The 14595-nt window shown below is 41.1% G+C and overlaps 1 protein-coding gene across 1 annotated transcript in view; it reads left to right on the top strand.

Annotated features, from left to right (window-relative positions):
- Window positions 1–14595, top strand: part of CDHR3 (cadherin related family member 3) — a 64973-nt gene that overhangs the window by 40952 nt on the left and 9426 nt on the right. The window contains exons 10-17 of the mRNA XM_067564600.1: window positions 1176–1275; window positions 1420–1518; window positions 4368–4594; window positions 6117–6288; window positions 8312–8556; window positions 9070–9075; window positions 13220–13401; window positions 14069–14082. Of these exons, the coding sequence (XP_067420701.1) occupies window positions 1176–1275; window positions 1420–1518; window positions 4368–4594; window positions 6117–6288; window positions 8312–8556; window positions 9070–9075; window positions 13220–13401; window positions 14069–14082 (1045 nt within the window). The remainder of the gene's footprint in view (window positions 1–1175; window positions 1276–1419; window positions 1519–4367; window positions 4595–6116; window positions 6289–8311; window positions 8557–9069; window positions 9076–13219; window positions 13402–14068; window positions 14083–14595) is intronic.

Here is a 14595-nt window from a genome sequence, read left to right as displayed (position 1 = left end):
GGCAGGTCTCAGCAATTTAAACAGTGACAGACTAATCCCAATTCACAGAAGTGTTTGTAACATACTGCATGAGATTGTGGCTATTCAGAAGAAAGATTGACATACCACAGAAGCCCCAAACTCTCAATCACCTCCTGACCCCAATGATAAGAATTGTAGAGCCATTCAAGGTAGCCAGTTCATACAAATGCACATTGGGATTTGCATTTGTTTATTTCATGCGCTGATATTCAGCTATCAGATCTGCAGTTGCAAGAACTCTAGCCAATTGGTTGGCATGTGTAATTCTGGTTGTTTTGTGGATAAAAACTGTGCAGATACACAATCCAGGAAGCACCTAGATACACCACTTAAAAAAGGAGAATGTTGCAGAGGCATGATGGATAGTGATGTACATCACACTTAACTTCCTCATCTACAAGGCTAAAAAACATTTTCATGACAGCATTGGAATTTCTCTCTTTTTTGCTCACACTGGTTTTATAATATAACATGCTTGCTAAATGTGTCAAACATGTTCCCTCCATTGGCTATTCCATGGAGGATAAGAGCCTACTACTGCTACCAGATAAAGGAGTTACTACTTTAGCTCAAATGGTAGCAACTTGAGCTTTAGTGTTGACAACCCCAATGAGGCTGCTACAAAGGATGGCACAATGTAAGAGACGGTTTAATTCCCTATTTGGGCCACTGCTTTGTAACAACTCTACCCAGGGATTATCATCAGTGACTGAACCTGAGACCTTCAGCACAGGCCTATACAACATGCTCTAAAGGATCAAAATTGTTAGTTGGTAGTAGTAGTAGTAGGCTCTTATCCTCTTTATGGATCAATCATGATATAAGAGACATGTTACACTTAGCCAGCTTGTTACACACACTTTGAACTCAAAGATAAAAGGTCAAGACCTTCTGTGACACATAACACAGGCCCCCCTACAACTTCAGCTAAAGGAGAATGAACCTTCCTGGCTTTAATGGAGTTAGGAATTACAGCCAGACACCAGAGAGTGAATTCAATCCTGTAATTTATTAATTACTTAGATAACTCCAAGAGGGTAGTGGTACATGTACTTAGCCAGCACATTTACAGAACACTGGAAATCATCATTTCAATGGTGTGTACTGTGACTTTATATAATGAGGTATAAATACAGTTTTCTTTTTTATTCTAGTTGATTGGGAATCTGGATTTTGAAAACCAAGATAATCTCATAGTTGAGGAATATACTTTGACAGCTGTGGTGCAAGATATTGCCAAGCCTTATTATCCTAGCAAGTATCCCTTTTATTCTTCTTTGAGATTTTTCCTATGCTGTAATTGCATAGAAAAAGAAATGTTATTCAAATATGTTTATGTTCAACAGAATTTTTCATAGCCACTCTTAACCATTAGTTAATTTTCCATTATGTTTCCAGATAATATCTACATTTACATCAGAATAATTCCGGTGAATGAGTTCTTCCCAGTCTTCACTAGCTCATCATATGTATTCAATGTTTCAGAAATTATTCGAGGTACAGTAAGTAAAGGCTACCCTATAGAAGTAATATTGTTACATTGTAAAATAATCTTCTTGGAGCAAAAATATATTAATTTGTATTATGATTGTGCAGTAGGGCCCTGATCTGAGGCACTATCTAAATAGACAGAACAGGCAAAGGGTGGGAGAAAGGAAGTATTATTCTGTCCCCTTTTACAGATGGGGCAGAAAGGTTAAGGGACTTACCAAAGGTTACATAGCAATTCTGTGGTAGAACCATCAACTGAATACACAACTCTTGGGCAAGATCCTTACCCCCCATTCTGGCCACTTTACACGATGTAAAAGGGCCTGAGCAGTCTAAACGGGTCTAAAAGGCCTTAAATCAGCTGAGGGAGGATTCTGCTATCATAGGCGCTGTGAATGACAGCCATAAAGCTGCTGTCTGAGGACCCCTTGAAGCATCTGTTGTAGTGGGTGAGTTTCAGGGCAATACTTTAGGCACAAGACCATCCACTCCCACCTAGCAGAGTAGTATATACAAGGAAACAAAATTAGACCTGTACTCACTTGGGGTGGGGAAAGATACCTTTGTTGTGAGGAACCTGCTTTTGCTATAGCAAAAATTGTTTGGGTTAAACAATTTTGCAAAAACTTTCAAGCGTGAGTTTTTTGAGAATTTTTAGCACACCTTTTACATGGGCTGCCTCAGCCTCTCAGAGACCTCAACTGCCTTTCCCACTTCTCCTTGCTCGACAGGACTTCCATCTTCTCCGCTGTGACAAGCCCTTTTGTTCTGCAGTTGTTCCCAAGCAGCTTCTCTGCAGTGCTAGCAGTGTTTCCCTCCTATGGGCAGAGTGCCTGCCACCTGTGTGCTTACAATATTCCTTAGGGCCACCTGCATTTAACTCTGGCTTTTAAAATCTTTTTACTTTGAGTTTACAGTAATTGCATGTGACAGAGTTTCATCAGGAATTCGGGGGATTTTTGGAGGGAGGGGGTAAAAGATGGAAGTTACAGCCTTTTGCAGGCATTTTCATTGGGTTTTAAAAGGCCAAATTTTTTCTAGTTCATACAAAATAGTTTCCTGAGCCAATTTTCCTTGGCTATGGAACTTTTCTATAACATTTTAATAAAAACAAGCTTTTATAAGAGGAAGCAAAAACAGAAAGGTGAAAACTCACACCCAGACATAAGCTATATATTTTTATTAAAATCCACCCTTCCACCAAACACTATAGTCGTTCCTTCCCCCCACCATCACAGTTCATTTTAAAAAATGACCCACATATGGGGATTGTGAAATCTGACATTTTTCCTAACAGCGTTGAGACACGCATGACCCATTGGCTAACTGTGTGCCCCCTCATAGCTGAGCCTGGTCCAGCAAGTGTCCCCCCTCCTGACAGCTGTTCCAGGCCGGGAAGGAGTTAATGAGAGTTTATGGGCTCAGTCAGCCCTGTGCTGTTACACCTGTGAGAGGTGGTGAGTCTGGAAGAAGGAGTTAAAAGAGGAAAAAGTCCAGCTCAGTAGTGGCTGACCAGAAGGAGGTGTGGACCTCTTGTGCTAGTCCATTCAAGGCAGGCCTGCTCTATTTCATGACTCAGATTAGTTACAGGGAACAAAGCAAATTGAAAGGTCTCTATTTACCTCTGGGAGGCTCTGGCCTCTAGCAGTCTCTGGATAGGCCCACAAGAGATCCACTCCTCATCCTGGTTAGCCACTGCTGAGCTAGGCTTTTCCTCTTTGACTTCTCCCTTTAGGCTTGACAGCTTTTATAGGTTTAAAAGGGTGGGGCTGACTGAGCTCACAGGCTCTCATTAACCCCTTCCTAGCCAGGGTGTGGTTTGTATACCCTAGTACAAGGAGTCATATCAGCTCAAGATGGCTACGACTGTAGGCAGACAAAAGACAATGCACAGAAGCATCACTTGAAAAAAATATGGCAGGCCTACAGCAAAATTGCAAGATATGACTGGGCCTGCAACACCTACCAAATCATGGCCTGTGTTCTGGAGCTTCTCTATCAGAGTCGGGCATGTTGAGGCTGCTTCTGAAACTCTAGGAGCTTTGTGTGGTTTGAAAGTGCTTGTTTGGGCTATAATGGGATTCTGGGGATGGGGTAGAGCCAGCCGAAAGCATGCTGGCTGTCACACCAACTAGGAGCCAGAAATCTGAAGCAGGCCTGGAGAGCCAGGAAGAGAAACAAATTAAATGCTGAGGGTCTCAGGGACAACAGCTCCCCAATCTCCCCTTCTTGCTTCACTTTGGGCATTTAGCCCCTAATTCATAAGAAGTTGGTTATTTAGATATACATTCACAGGGCATCTTTATGCATTTATGGTGAAATTAACTGCTGCACAGAAGTTACTCTAGCATCACACATGGAAAATCATATATATGGGGAAACTGACCACCAAAATATAAAACTTTTAGATTTCTTCCCCCTCCTTCTTCGTTTTGTTTAATTTCTTTTTTTAAAAAAAACAAACCCTCATCCCTTTGTTTGTTTGTTTTATTTATACTGAGAAGTTAATTTAGATTAAGGTAGGGTGTGAATTTAAAGCATAGCATCTATTCCTGATTAACCCTGGTGTGGACACTCTTATTCCAGAATAAGAGTACCTTTGGAAGTGGATTAAGATAATTTGGAAAAAGGGACTATTATTCTGGAATAAAAACATCCATACCAGGAGCTAATCTGAAATGATTATTCTGGAATAACTCCTGGTGTAGACAGTCCTCAATTAGAGTTAGTTCAAATGATATAGGCAGATTTTGATGTAAGAAACTCACTTCAGAGGAGCCTGATAGCCTTTGTATTTCATTTTATATGTACTTTAAAAAAAAATGTTAAGATAACATGGCTCCTCTTCTTTTCAGCTGGATCCAGCATTGGAGAAGTGAGTGCAACAGACAAGGATGTACCATTTACTGGAATCACATACTCCATTGTAGCTGGAGGAAGCACCCCTGAGTACACAAATATATTTTGGATTGACCCAAATGAAGGAAATCTGAAGATTATAGCTCCATTAGACTATGAAACAATGCAGAGGTTCATTCTCACAGTGCAAGCTTCTGACACAGAGAACCCTACTACAGCATCCGTGAGTAAAACGACACCACTTCTGCAAATGGCTCCCCCACTGGAGGCAAAATTTACCCATGTCTGGGGTCAGCCCAAAGCCTACGCACAACTCAACTCCTACTGAAATGATATTAAGGCTGTGGGCTAGCCCTCTACACAGGGCTCGATTTCACACAGAGGGAGGATACAGGGGAAGGAAGCTGAGAGTCCTTGCATTTAAAAAAAAAAAAAAAATTGAAGTATTCGTATTTGTTGTTTTTCCTTTAAACGCTATCCTTTATCTGCCTGTTATTCATTCTTGATGTTTTATATGGGCAGTAAGAGAGCTTTCTGTGTATCCACAAAGGCCTTAAAGGGGAAGTCTACGCTTACAGCAGTATGTTGAGTACAGATACTGCACGTCCAACTCGTATGGGTATAAATAGTTGTATAGACAGTGAGGCACTGCTTAGGTGAGTGCAATAAAGTGCCCTGCATTCCTGAACTCAAGAGTATATACCCTACATGGTTGTCTACATGCTCAAGCAATACCTCCCATGTCAACACTGCTATTTTTAGCAATGTAGTGTCCTGCTGTCTCCCTGCTGCAGGAGCCTTTCCCCACCACAGTGAAAGGCTGCAGCTACGCAGAAAAGCTGCAGCAGCTCTCTGAGCCTCTCTCTGCTGCCTTTCACCTTCCAGAGCCTTTCCTCAATGCAGTAAAAGGCTCTGGCAGTGAGGAGCTGCTGGAGTCTTTCCCCACTGCTGGAGTCTTTCATTGCCACAGGTAGCTACACACTACAGTGACAAGTGTGGATGCAGCCTGCCTTTCACTGTGCTGTGTACTTATATGTATAGTTCCTGTACTCTACACACTTCCGTAAGTGTAGACATGAGCTTACATTCATTCCTTATGTATTTCAGAGAACACCAAACTTCAGTGCATATAAACTGTTTCCTATATTGGTTAACATCTCTCTTGGTCACATATTTGATTTTGCCAGTATATCCTGTATTATTTCCAAGATTTTAGGGCCAATTCTCCATTCCAGCCCAGAATCGCTTAGGAACAAGGGGGGAAGCAGAAATGCTTACCCTTCTCACTCCCCCTCATCTTCATATGGGGTAGGGTTAAACTACATGAGGAAGGTTCCCTTTATGCATGGCTCAGTCCCTGAATTATTATTAAAATGTGTTGAAAAGCTTAATTAACATTTGTGAAGCACTTTGAGAACCTTGGGTGAATGGCTATATCTAATAAATCTAAGGTATTATTTTCCATTCTAACTATGTCACACTTTAGGCAATTCAAAAAAGTCAAAAGTCTCACATAAAAAAGTGCACTGTTACAACTTCATTTGCCTTAAGGAACACTGTTCACAACATTAGTTCATGATCTCTTGAACTTTAACATGTCCAAAGTAGAAACTAGATTAATGGACCTTCCCTGCCACTCTTGTTCAATGATTGTCAATAAAAAGAATGAAGAACAAATCCTACCAGCTACTAGAGCACAGCATAGTGGAAGAATCTCACCTGATCAGCTGGCTCTCTCTTTTTAGGTAACCATCAATGTTCTTGAAGTAAATGATGAAAAACCAGTTTGTTCACCTGATTCCTATACATTGGCAATCCCGGTAGACCTAGCTGTTGGGACCAATATTGAGGGTTTCAGGATACAGTGTGTTGATCGCGATTCTAGTCCCAGATCTTTCCGTTACTTCATTAACTCAGGTACTGCACTTGTTTGACTCTTGAATGTCATTGTCACATGCCTGGTGCATAGGGGAAAATTCCTGAATTCAGACAGTCCATTTGATTTTGTGAAAAACAGCCTAATACATTTTACATGCTAATCCTGATATTGGTTGGGGTTTAATACCATGGTGATAGACACTTTAGAAATAATTAAAGTTTAGCTAGCTACAGCTTCCATTTAAATTAATGGCAAAACTCACATTGACTTCAATGAAGCCAGCCAGACTGCTGCTCCTCTCATACACAGGGACAAATTGTATTTTCATTATAACAGAGTAAACCTGGAGTAACCCCAGTGGACTTAATGGAGTTTCCATACTTCAGATTTCTACCAGCATAACAGACTTAAAATCACTTTGTAAGAACATGTGCTTATACCCAATAATCAAGTATAAGCCAGAAATTTTTAATTTAATGTATTTATTTACTTACACACACACACACACACACACACTTGGTGTTGCCTGATTTCGCAAAAAGGGAGTCATTTTATTTTAGGAAAGACTTCTGCTTTTGAGGCAGTAGCTGAGGATGAAGTAATGATTGAACAGGTGATACAGACAAATGTCTTAAGCAGAGAGGGTGAGAACCTTACCTCCACTCCAGCCCCTTTATCCAGCGTAAAGAGGCCAGAGTAGCATAAAGAGGCTCTAAAAGCCTTGGTCCTGACCATGGGATGATTTTCCTGGTGCAGGTATGGAGGAAAAAGCTATAAGGACTTCTGAGGACCCCCTCGCAAACCCGGGTCTAAGGGACATGCATGGAGTGAGGCTAGGAGCAAAAGAGGCATGTCAAGGGGTGGATATGTAGAGATACAAGGCAGTGCTGAAACCCATAGTGCAGCCATAGGGATGCTGTTTAAGGCCTAGTCTACACTAGAAAATTAAATCAGCATAACTATGTCACTCAGGGATGTAAAAAATCCACACCCCTTAGTGGCATAGTTAAACCAACCTAAGTCCCCGTGTAGACAGAGCTAGGTCAATGGAAGAATTCTTCCACTGACCTGGCTACCACCTCCCGGGGAAGTAGTTTACCTACGCTGATGGGAGGGGATTTGATAGCAGCCTTTAACTATCTGAAAGGGGGTTCCAGGGAGGATGGAGCTAGGCTGTTCTCAATGGTAGTAGATGACAGAACAAGGAGCAATGGTCTCAAGTTGCAGTGGGGGAGGTCTAAGTTTGATATTTGGAAAACGTTTTTCATTAGGAGGGTGGTGAAGCACTGGAATGAGTTACCTAGGAAGGTGGTGGAATCTCCATCTTTAGAAGTTTTTAAACTGCAGCTTGACAAAGCCCTGGCTGGGATGATTTAGCTGAGGTTAGTCCTGCTTTGAGCAGAAGGTTGGACTAGATGACCTCCTGAGGTCCCTTCCAACCCTAATCTTCTTTGATGGGAGAATCCCTCCGATCAGCATAGTTAGTATCTACACTGAAGCGCTACAGTGGCACTGCTGTAATGTTTTAAGTGTAGACAAGTCCTAAATTATGCCAGTAAGCCAGAGCAGCCCAGGACTGGGAGGGCACAAAAAGTTGTCTTACAGCCACTTTAACCCTTCACCCCAGGCTGAGAGTTATGTGCTGTGTCTATTGGAGGTGTAGCACAGAATCTCATGAAGAGTTAAGACCAACTCATTCAGATGCTGTGAGGATTTCCTGCAATAGCCCTTAGCATTAAACCTGCTGCAAAAGTCTGATTTCAGATGAATGTCTCACTAAAGGTGCTTATTTCCCATCTTTAGCACTTCAGTTATGGTATTGTTTTACATAGTAGTCCTGGTAATCAACTTCTCGTAACTGGAGCCATGTCATAGAATAGTCTGGTGTTAAGGCCACTAGAGCACATCATCCCTTTCAGCAGTTTCTTAATGCAGTTCTGTGCAGCCAAATAATTGTATAATTGTTTCTGCAATTTGTTACTCATCAAGTGAAATCAGTGGGCCTTTTTACTTTGTATTGTGTGTCCATTTTATGTGGATATTTTTTGCTGCTTCTTCTAGGTAATGTGAATGATCATTTCACTTTTTCACCAAGTGCTGGCTCCAACATCTCTCAGTTGATTCTTGCATCTGGATTTGACTATGACAATGGTTTGGATACGATCTGGGACTACAGACTGCGCGTCTATATAACAGATGACAATTTGCTGACAAGTACGAACAGAGCTACAGCCCCCATTGAAACTGGGACAGTGACATTAAGCATCAAAGTTATCCCAAAGCCAACTACTACCATCACTACTACAGTAAGTTCACTGAAATCCTGAATCTTCAACTTAATTCTGTGGCTGGTGCATGGGTGTGTGTGTGTGGGACAATTAAAACAACTAAGGGGATGTGCACCCAAAAGAACACAAGAATTACCGTGGGTCCAATCCTGGGTGATGCTAAGCATCTTCTATTTACAATGAAATCAATGGGAGATGGGGATCTTAGTGTCTTGTGGGATTGGACCCCATATATGAACCTATAATGTTTATTTTTTATTTCGCTTTCTGCGACGACAAAAAAAGGCGTCTACCAAAAGGTCTAGATACCCTGCCATCATCTAAGATCACAGCCAGTACAAGAAAGCATTTCAAACAGCCTAGCTGCTTGTCGAAAAAAAATCAAGCCATAATCAAATAATTAAAAATACCCCACTCTGCCACATACTCTATACCCCATATCCTCCATACTCCCTTTCTCCCTATAAGCCTGAGAAAACAGATGGGCCCTGCATGAGCTATGGAGCCTGACACATGGATACTGTCACAGAGCCCCGTGTATAGAGCATATGATTGAGAAGTTATAGACTTTGGCAGCTAGATTGATAAGGAGGAAGCGGAACTTAACCTTTGCTTGGGATATTAACATTACTTCATGCATTTCTCAGAGAATGGTTTTTGATTCGTAGCTATACACTGCTTTGGCAGATTCCTAAATCTGTGTGTTTCTCTAATGACAGAATACAAATTAATCTGTGTGTGTGAAGATCAAAAAGAGACAGCAGAAAACTAGCTCTTAATCAGACAGAAAGGATATTTCTCCATCACTTGGGTCATCCAAATATGATACCCAGTGATTGTGGCAAAAACTCAAGCTGTTCTAGACACCTCTAGTATGTCTCACTCACCCTCATCCAATGTTTTCTTGGGTTTCAAACTCACAAAGTTGCAAAGAAATGTTAAGTGTGGGATGGAGGCTTTGATCATGGTCCATAGCTGAGACACCTGAGGAAGAATTGTGATTCAGAGTTACAATTCTTTCTCTGTCCCCATAATTTCTCTCAGAGGGAGGTAATTTGTGCCAGCACTTTACCAGATGCATATTGCTTCCCTCACCCTGCACCATGTCAGTTCTTCTAGCTGGTGTTTTACAAGAGGGCATGCAGCCACAGGTCTGTCCATTCTCAGCCCGTCTGCCCCCCTGTTTGGTGGCAAAGGCCCCTGCTCTCCCAAGCACCCTTGAACCAAGAGGTGGGGAGGTTGCAGAGGGTGGATGAGGGAGTGGAATCTTACATACTGTGGCCTTAAGTAAACCCAGAGCTGAGCCAAGTAGAGAGGGGCCTGGATCAGAACCCCAGAATCTCCCATATGGAATGTGTGAAATCGCAAGAGCTTTGTTTTGAAAATGCCTGTATCCAAACTCCCCAACTGACTCCTAATCTCTATTAATATACAAAAACACCTTGTAGTGAAAGAGAGTTAAGATTGCCACACTCACCAAACCACAGAAATTAGATGTTAGGCAGTTTAACAGTACTTACTCTCTACACATTCTCCCATAGGCACACACTTTACCATTACCACAACTCCCATATGCCACAGATCACATGTTGCAACCTTAATTCTGCCTCCCTAGGGATGCCGGCCTCCCAGAACCACCCTATCCCTTCATCTGCTCTCCTGCACTCCACTTTCACTCAGCATTGCCAGCTTTCAAAGGTCAAAAATCATGAGTCAGACCCCCAAAATTCTGATAATTAAAAAAAGCAACGAATCAAGTTTTTCAGTGTGTCTTTTGACTTTTTAACATCCCTTTCTACTCCTCTGCAAATGGTTATGTGATAATTTCAGGTGGAAAAGGCAACCTTTAATGCATACCTCTCCCTGGTTGCTCAAATGGACACTCCACTTCCCCTTTCCTCTCCCCTAAAAGAGGCGAACTGCCATCCATTCCCTATTACTGTTTTGACTTTCCTCCTACTTCATCTTCTTTGATAAAAGAAGGGTTGAAAAGTAAATAGTTTGAGAAGCACTGACCTAATTAATACATCAGGATTTACACTTATTCATAGAGCCTATATTACTTTTTGGGTTGATGGGTTAGATACACATATTAAAGAACTTTGATATCAATTTAATCATTCATATAAGGGATCGTGTGTCTGCTTCTTTTCATAGTCCCCATGTCTTGTCCAGCCTCCTAAACCATACAGTGGCAGCTATTTTGCCTGTGGGCATCACTTCAATCTAATTGCATGTGAAAGTGAGGCTGCCCTTAACAAAGTTGGCTGCCACCTTCCACTGTTTTCAGAAAGACTGTAGAAAAATGGCAGCCATCTTGCTTGTTTCAGCTCCCATTGACAGTAATAGAGCTGGTGGCCATTTTGAATAAGGGAAAATTCATGAGTTGGTACCTTTCATCGTGTTTTCATGAGACAGGCAAAAAATCCCACCTCAAATAAATCACTAGAGTCACAAAAAAAAAAAAAAAAAAAAAAAAAATCACAGAGTTGTACTACATCACCTGCTCCCAACACTATTAATTGTGGACATTTAGGGTAGTAGTTCCCTGAAGGTGCTGTGGTCAAATCAGTCAGCCCTGTTGTGGCTCAGAGGCTGCCCAGAGACTGGGTAGGCACAGCTGCAAGTCCCCATTCCTGACAGATATCCTAGGAAGATGATCATCCTAACTGAGGGCAGGCTATGGGCTCAGTCTCACCAAGAATAGTGGGACATGGTGGCCATTTTGAAAGAAGGCAACTGCTCATAAATTTCTTTGAAGATTTTATGTGCCCACCCCTGCTGGCTGAGCAGCTTTATGATGAAGAATGATGGGGAAAAAAATAACTTCAATTTGAGATGTTTTCTCCAATCACGACACATTGTACCAGATTTACTCAAGTATCACATATCTGCCACTTTGTGTGTGGATACTCAACATTATATTAAATATATCAGTCAATGAGGACTAGCTAGAAATCCTGATGAATTTAATGCAGAGACCAATTAAAAATTAAATAAAAACTATGTAGGAAATTCAAAGGCAATGAAAATGAACACAGTGAGATTTCACACAGAAAGGACACCATAGTAGAGAAAAACCAGGAAATTATGCCTAACATTAAGCCCATTTCAAAATATAACCTTAACTGTGGAGCTGTTAACTCCTCAATAATGGGCCAAACCAAAGCTCTGTTTCTGAATACACCTCATTTTGGGGGGTGCTCAGATACAGCTCTGAACTTTGTGGTTCAGACTCATTTCTAGAGCCAAGGAACATCACATGAGAATTTAGGGATTCATTTATTTTTATGCACTGTTCCCAATTCCTCTAGGTTCAACTCAATTTTATAAAGGGAATTGCATTAGTACTACATTGGCGTTGAAATGCATACGATAGTGATTTAAAACTTTCCAGTTTTGCTTTAGATAACTAGAAACTGTTACCTCAACATTGGCAGTATTTCCTGTACTTCCATATATTAAAATAGTGAGGAAGGTTCTTCTAGTTATCTAAGGGTATGTCTTTACTGCAATTGGGAGGTGTGATTATAGCATGGGTAAACATACCTGAGCTCAAGTAATAATAGCAGTGCCGGGGGCCATAGGAGCAGCGGACATGGGCTACCTTCCTGAGTACAACACTGCCCAGGACTCCAGTTACATATTTGAGTGGCTTGCCTGCACTGTCTCTTGCTGCTGTTAATGTTATTTGAGCTGGCTTCAAAGTAGTTGATACTGGACCCTTAGTGATCAGTGTGAATACCAGTGAGACACGGTATGCCCGATTTGCAGAACAATAAGGTTTTATGTGCAAGGTTTTCTATAGATACACAAGTTGAATACAAACCTAAAACTAACTACAATATATCATATTCACTAAGCCTGGAGAGCGAAGCAGTTATTCAGAAGACTGTATAAAGGAACGGCTTTCCTCGGGGGCCCTGCCAGGGCGTCAGTGGCCTCTGGTCCAACTGGCAGCACCTCCCGCGGAGTCAGGTGTTGATGGAGTGCGCCCCTTTGTCTAAACACTGACTTCTTATGCCCTCCCATAAACAGCTTTCACCTAATTACCTCTCTACTCATTATCATATATACTAATTACCTACATTGGGTTTTCACCCTTAACTACATTCCATTTTCACCATGATAATTGGGGTCATCAAAACATCTGGTGATAGGAGGAGCGGTGTAAAAATATGCCCCTTGGCAATGAAAAAGTGTACCCCAGATGTTCAAGGATAACTTGTTGTTCCCATCACTTATCTATGTGCAGCTGCAAGCATACATGTTGTGTATTTTGTCTTGTTATGTGCCGTGGTATGCAGAAACAGAGACATCTGCAAGGTTAACTCATTAGTCCTATTCATCTCTACCAACTGGACAATGTCATGCTACAGGGGTCAGAATAGCCAAGCAAGCAACTGAAGCTATGCTAGGCCTGTAGGACGGTGGTCAAGCAACTCAAATTGTACTGGGTCGCCAACAGAAATCAGCTCGGATATGCCTACATATGCAGCAGTCACACCTCCTGAGTGCAGTGTAGACACCCTAAGGCACCCAAAGTTTTTAAACACAACCACTACATGCATGTTTCAATATAAAACACAGGAGCACAATCAGGAACATACTTCCTACACTAGATGTCAACAAAATTCAGAGTTTGCAGCATTTAAGAACCTTTTATATTTTTTCTTCAAAGCCTGCCATTACTCTTCTGATCAGAATGGAAAATGTTTATTTTGAATCAGCGTGGTATGTGCCATTCATCATTTCCATTAGCAGCATACTACTGCTTGGACTGCTTGGGTACCTAATCTTCCTGCTGGCAAAATATATCCGTACCCACTGTCCACCAAAACCCAAAGCAGAAAAAAGACCACTGTAAGTAATCCAAAACAGAACAATATAATCACAAGTTTCCTTGAGAAAGAAAGTGAATTTGTTATTACTATTGCTATTACTATTGAGAAATATCTGCTACTTATAAAGACTACATGAAGCTCAGAGTTAATGGAATTTATACCTTGAATATTTTGGAGTAATGTGTCATTTGCTGTAATAAATATTACCAGTAGTTGGAATAGAATGTTGATTCTATAAAGAAATGAGAGTCAAATCAAAGTGACAGAGAAACTCTTGCTGGATTTACTGATACTTTAGTGAAATGCATTAGCTGAACATCACTAGCAGAAACAATAATAATTATTGTTCCTACTAAATAATTTTGGGGATTGGTATAAATCCACCATGCTGTCACAGATAAGATTAAAAAATATAAAACCATTCTTTTGGCCCAGTTGCGAGAACAATATTCAGGGCTGTTTGACTGCTTCTGGTAGCTCAATAGCAGTAGTTAATGATGCTGAGACACAGCAAAGCAAACATGCCCAAAGTAAACAAACTGAAAAAGACAAAACATAAGGAAATATCCCATTTGCCAAATGAAAAAGAATAGATTTATTAGGGCTTGAACTGGATCATGATTTTTTTGTAGGCATAGGTATTGCATATGTTATCTATATTAATAAACTTTATATTTTTATTACAGGATAAAAACACCAGGTATGTATCTTTTTTTTTTTTTTATGCTTTCACTACTTCTTAAGAACAAGCACATTACTTATTAAGCTACATCTGCACTATGAACTAGGGGTGTGCTTCCCAGTTCATGTACACGCACGTCAGCTCTACTATTTTTAGCATGCTAACTCAGATGAGAGCTAGCGTGAGTATGTGTACGCAAGCTGGGAATCACACCCCAAGCTTGTAGTGTAGATGCAACCTTAGTCAGAGAAATTTGTAATTCCATTTTCAGATAAATAATCAAGGGACTGAGCTCAATGCAGGGATAACAGGCCATATAATTTCACCCAGTGCTTATACAGAAGGTCGTGGTAGATGATTTAATGGTCCCATCTGGCCTTGAAAATCTATTAAACTGTTGAGTAAAGAACAAGCCTGGTGTAGCCCAGTGCTCTGGTATGGTTGGAAAGGAATTTAACAACTATTTCCCAACTAGCCGTACCAGCACCTTTCACCCCATTAGTTTGATCTCCTAAGCACAGTTTGAGTCGA

This window comes from Emydura macquarii, unplaced genomic scaffold (genome assembly GCF_026122565.2).
Source record: "Emydura macquarii macquarii isolate MOO-44397 ecotype Brisbane River unplaced genomic scaffold, CSIRO-AGI_Emac_v2 contig_2636, whole genome shotgun sequence".
NCBI lineage: Eukaryota > Metazoa > Chordata > Testudines > Chelidae > Emydura > Emydura macquarii.
This window is presented reverse-complemented; position numbering and strand designations above follow the sequence as displayed.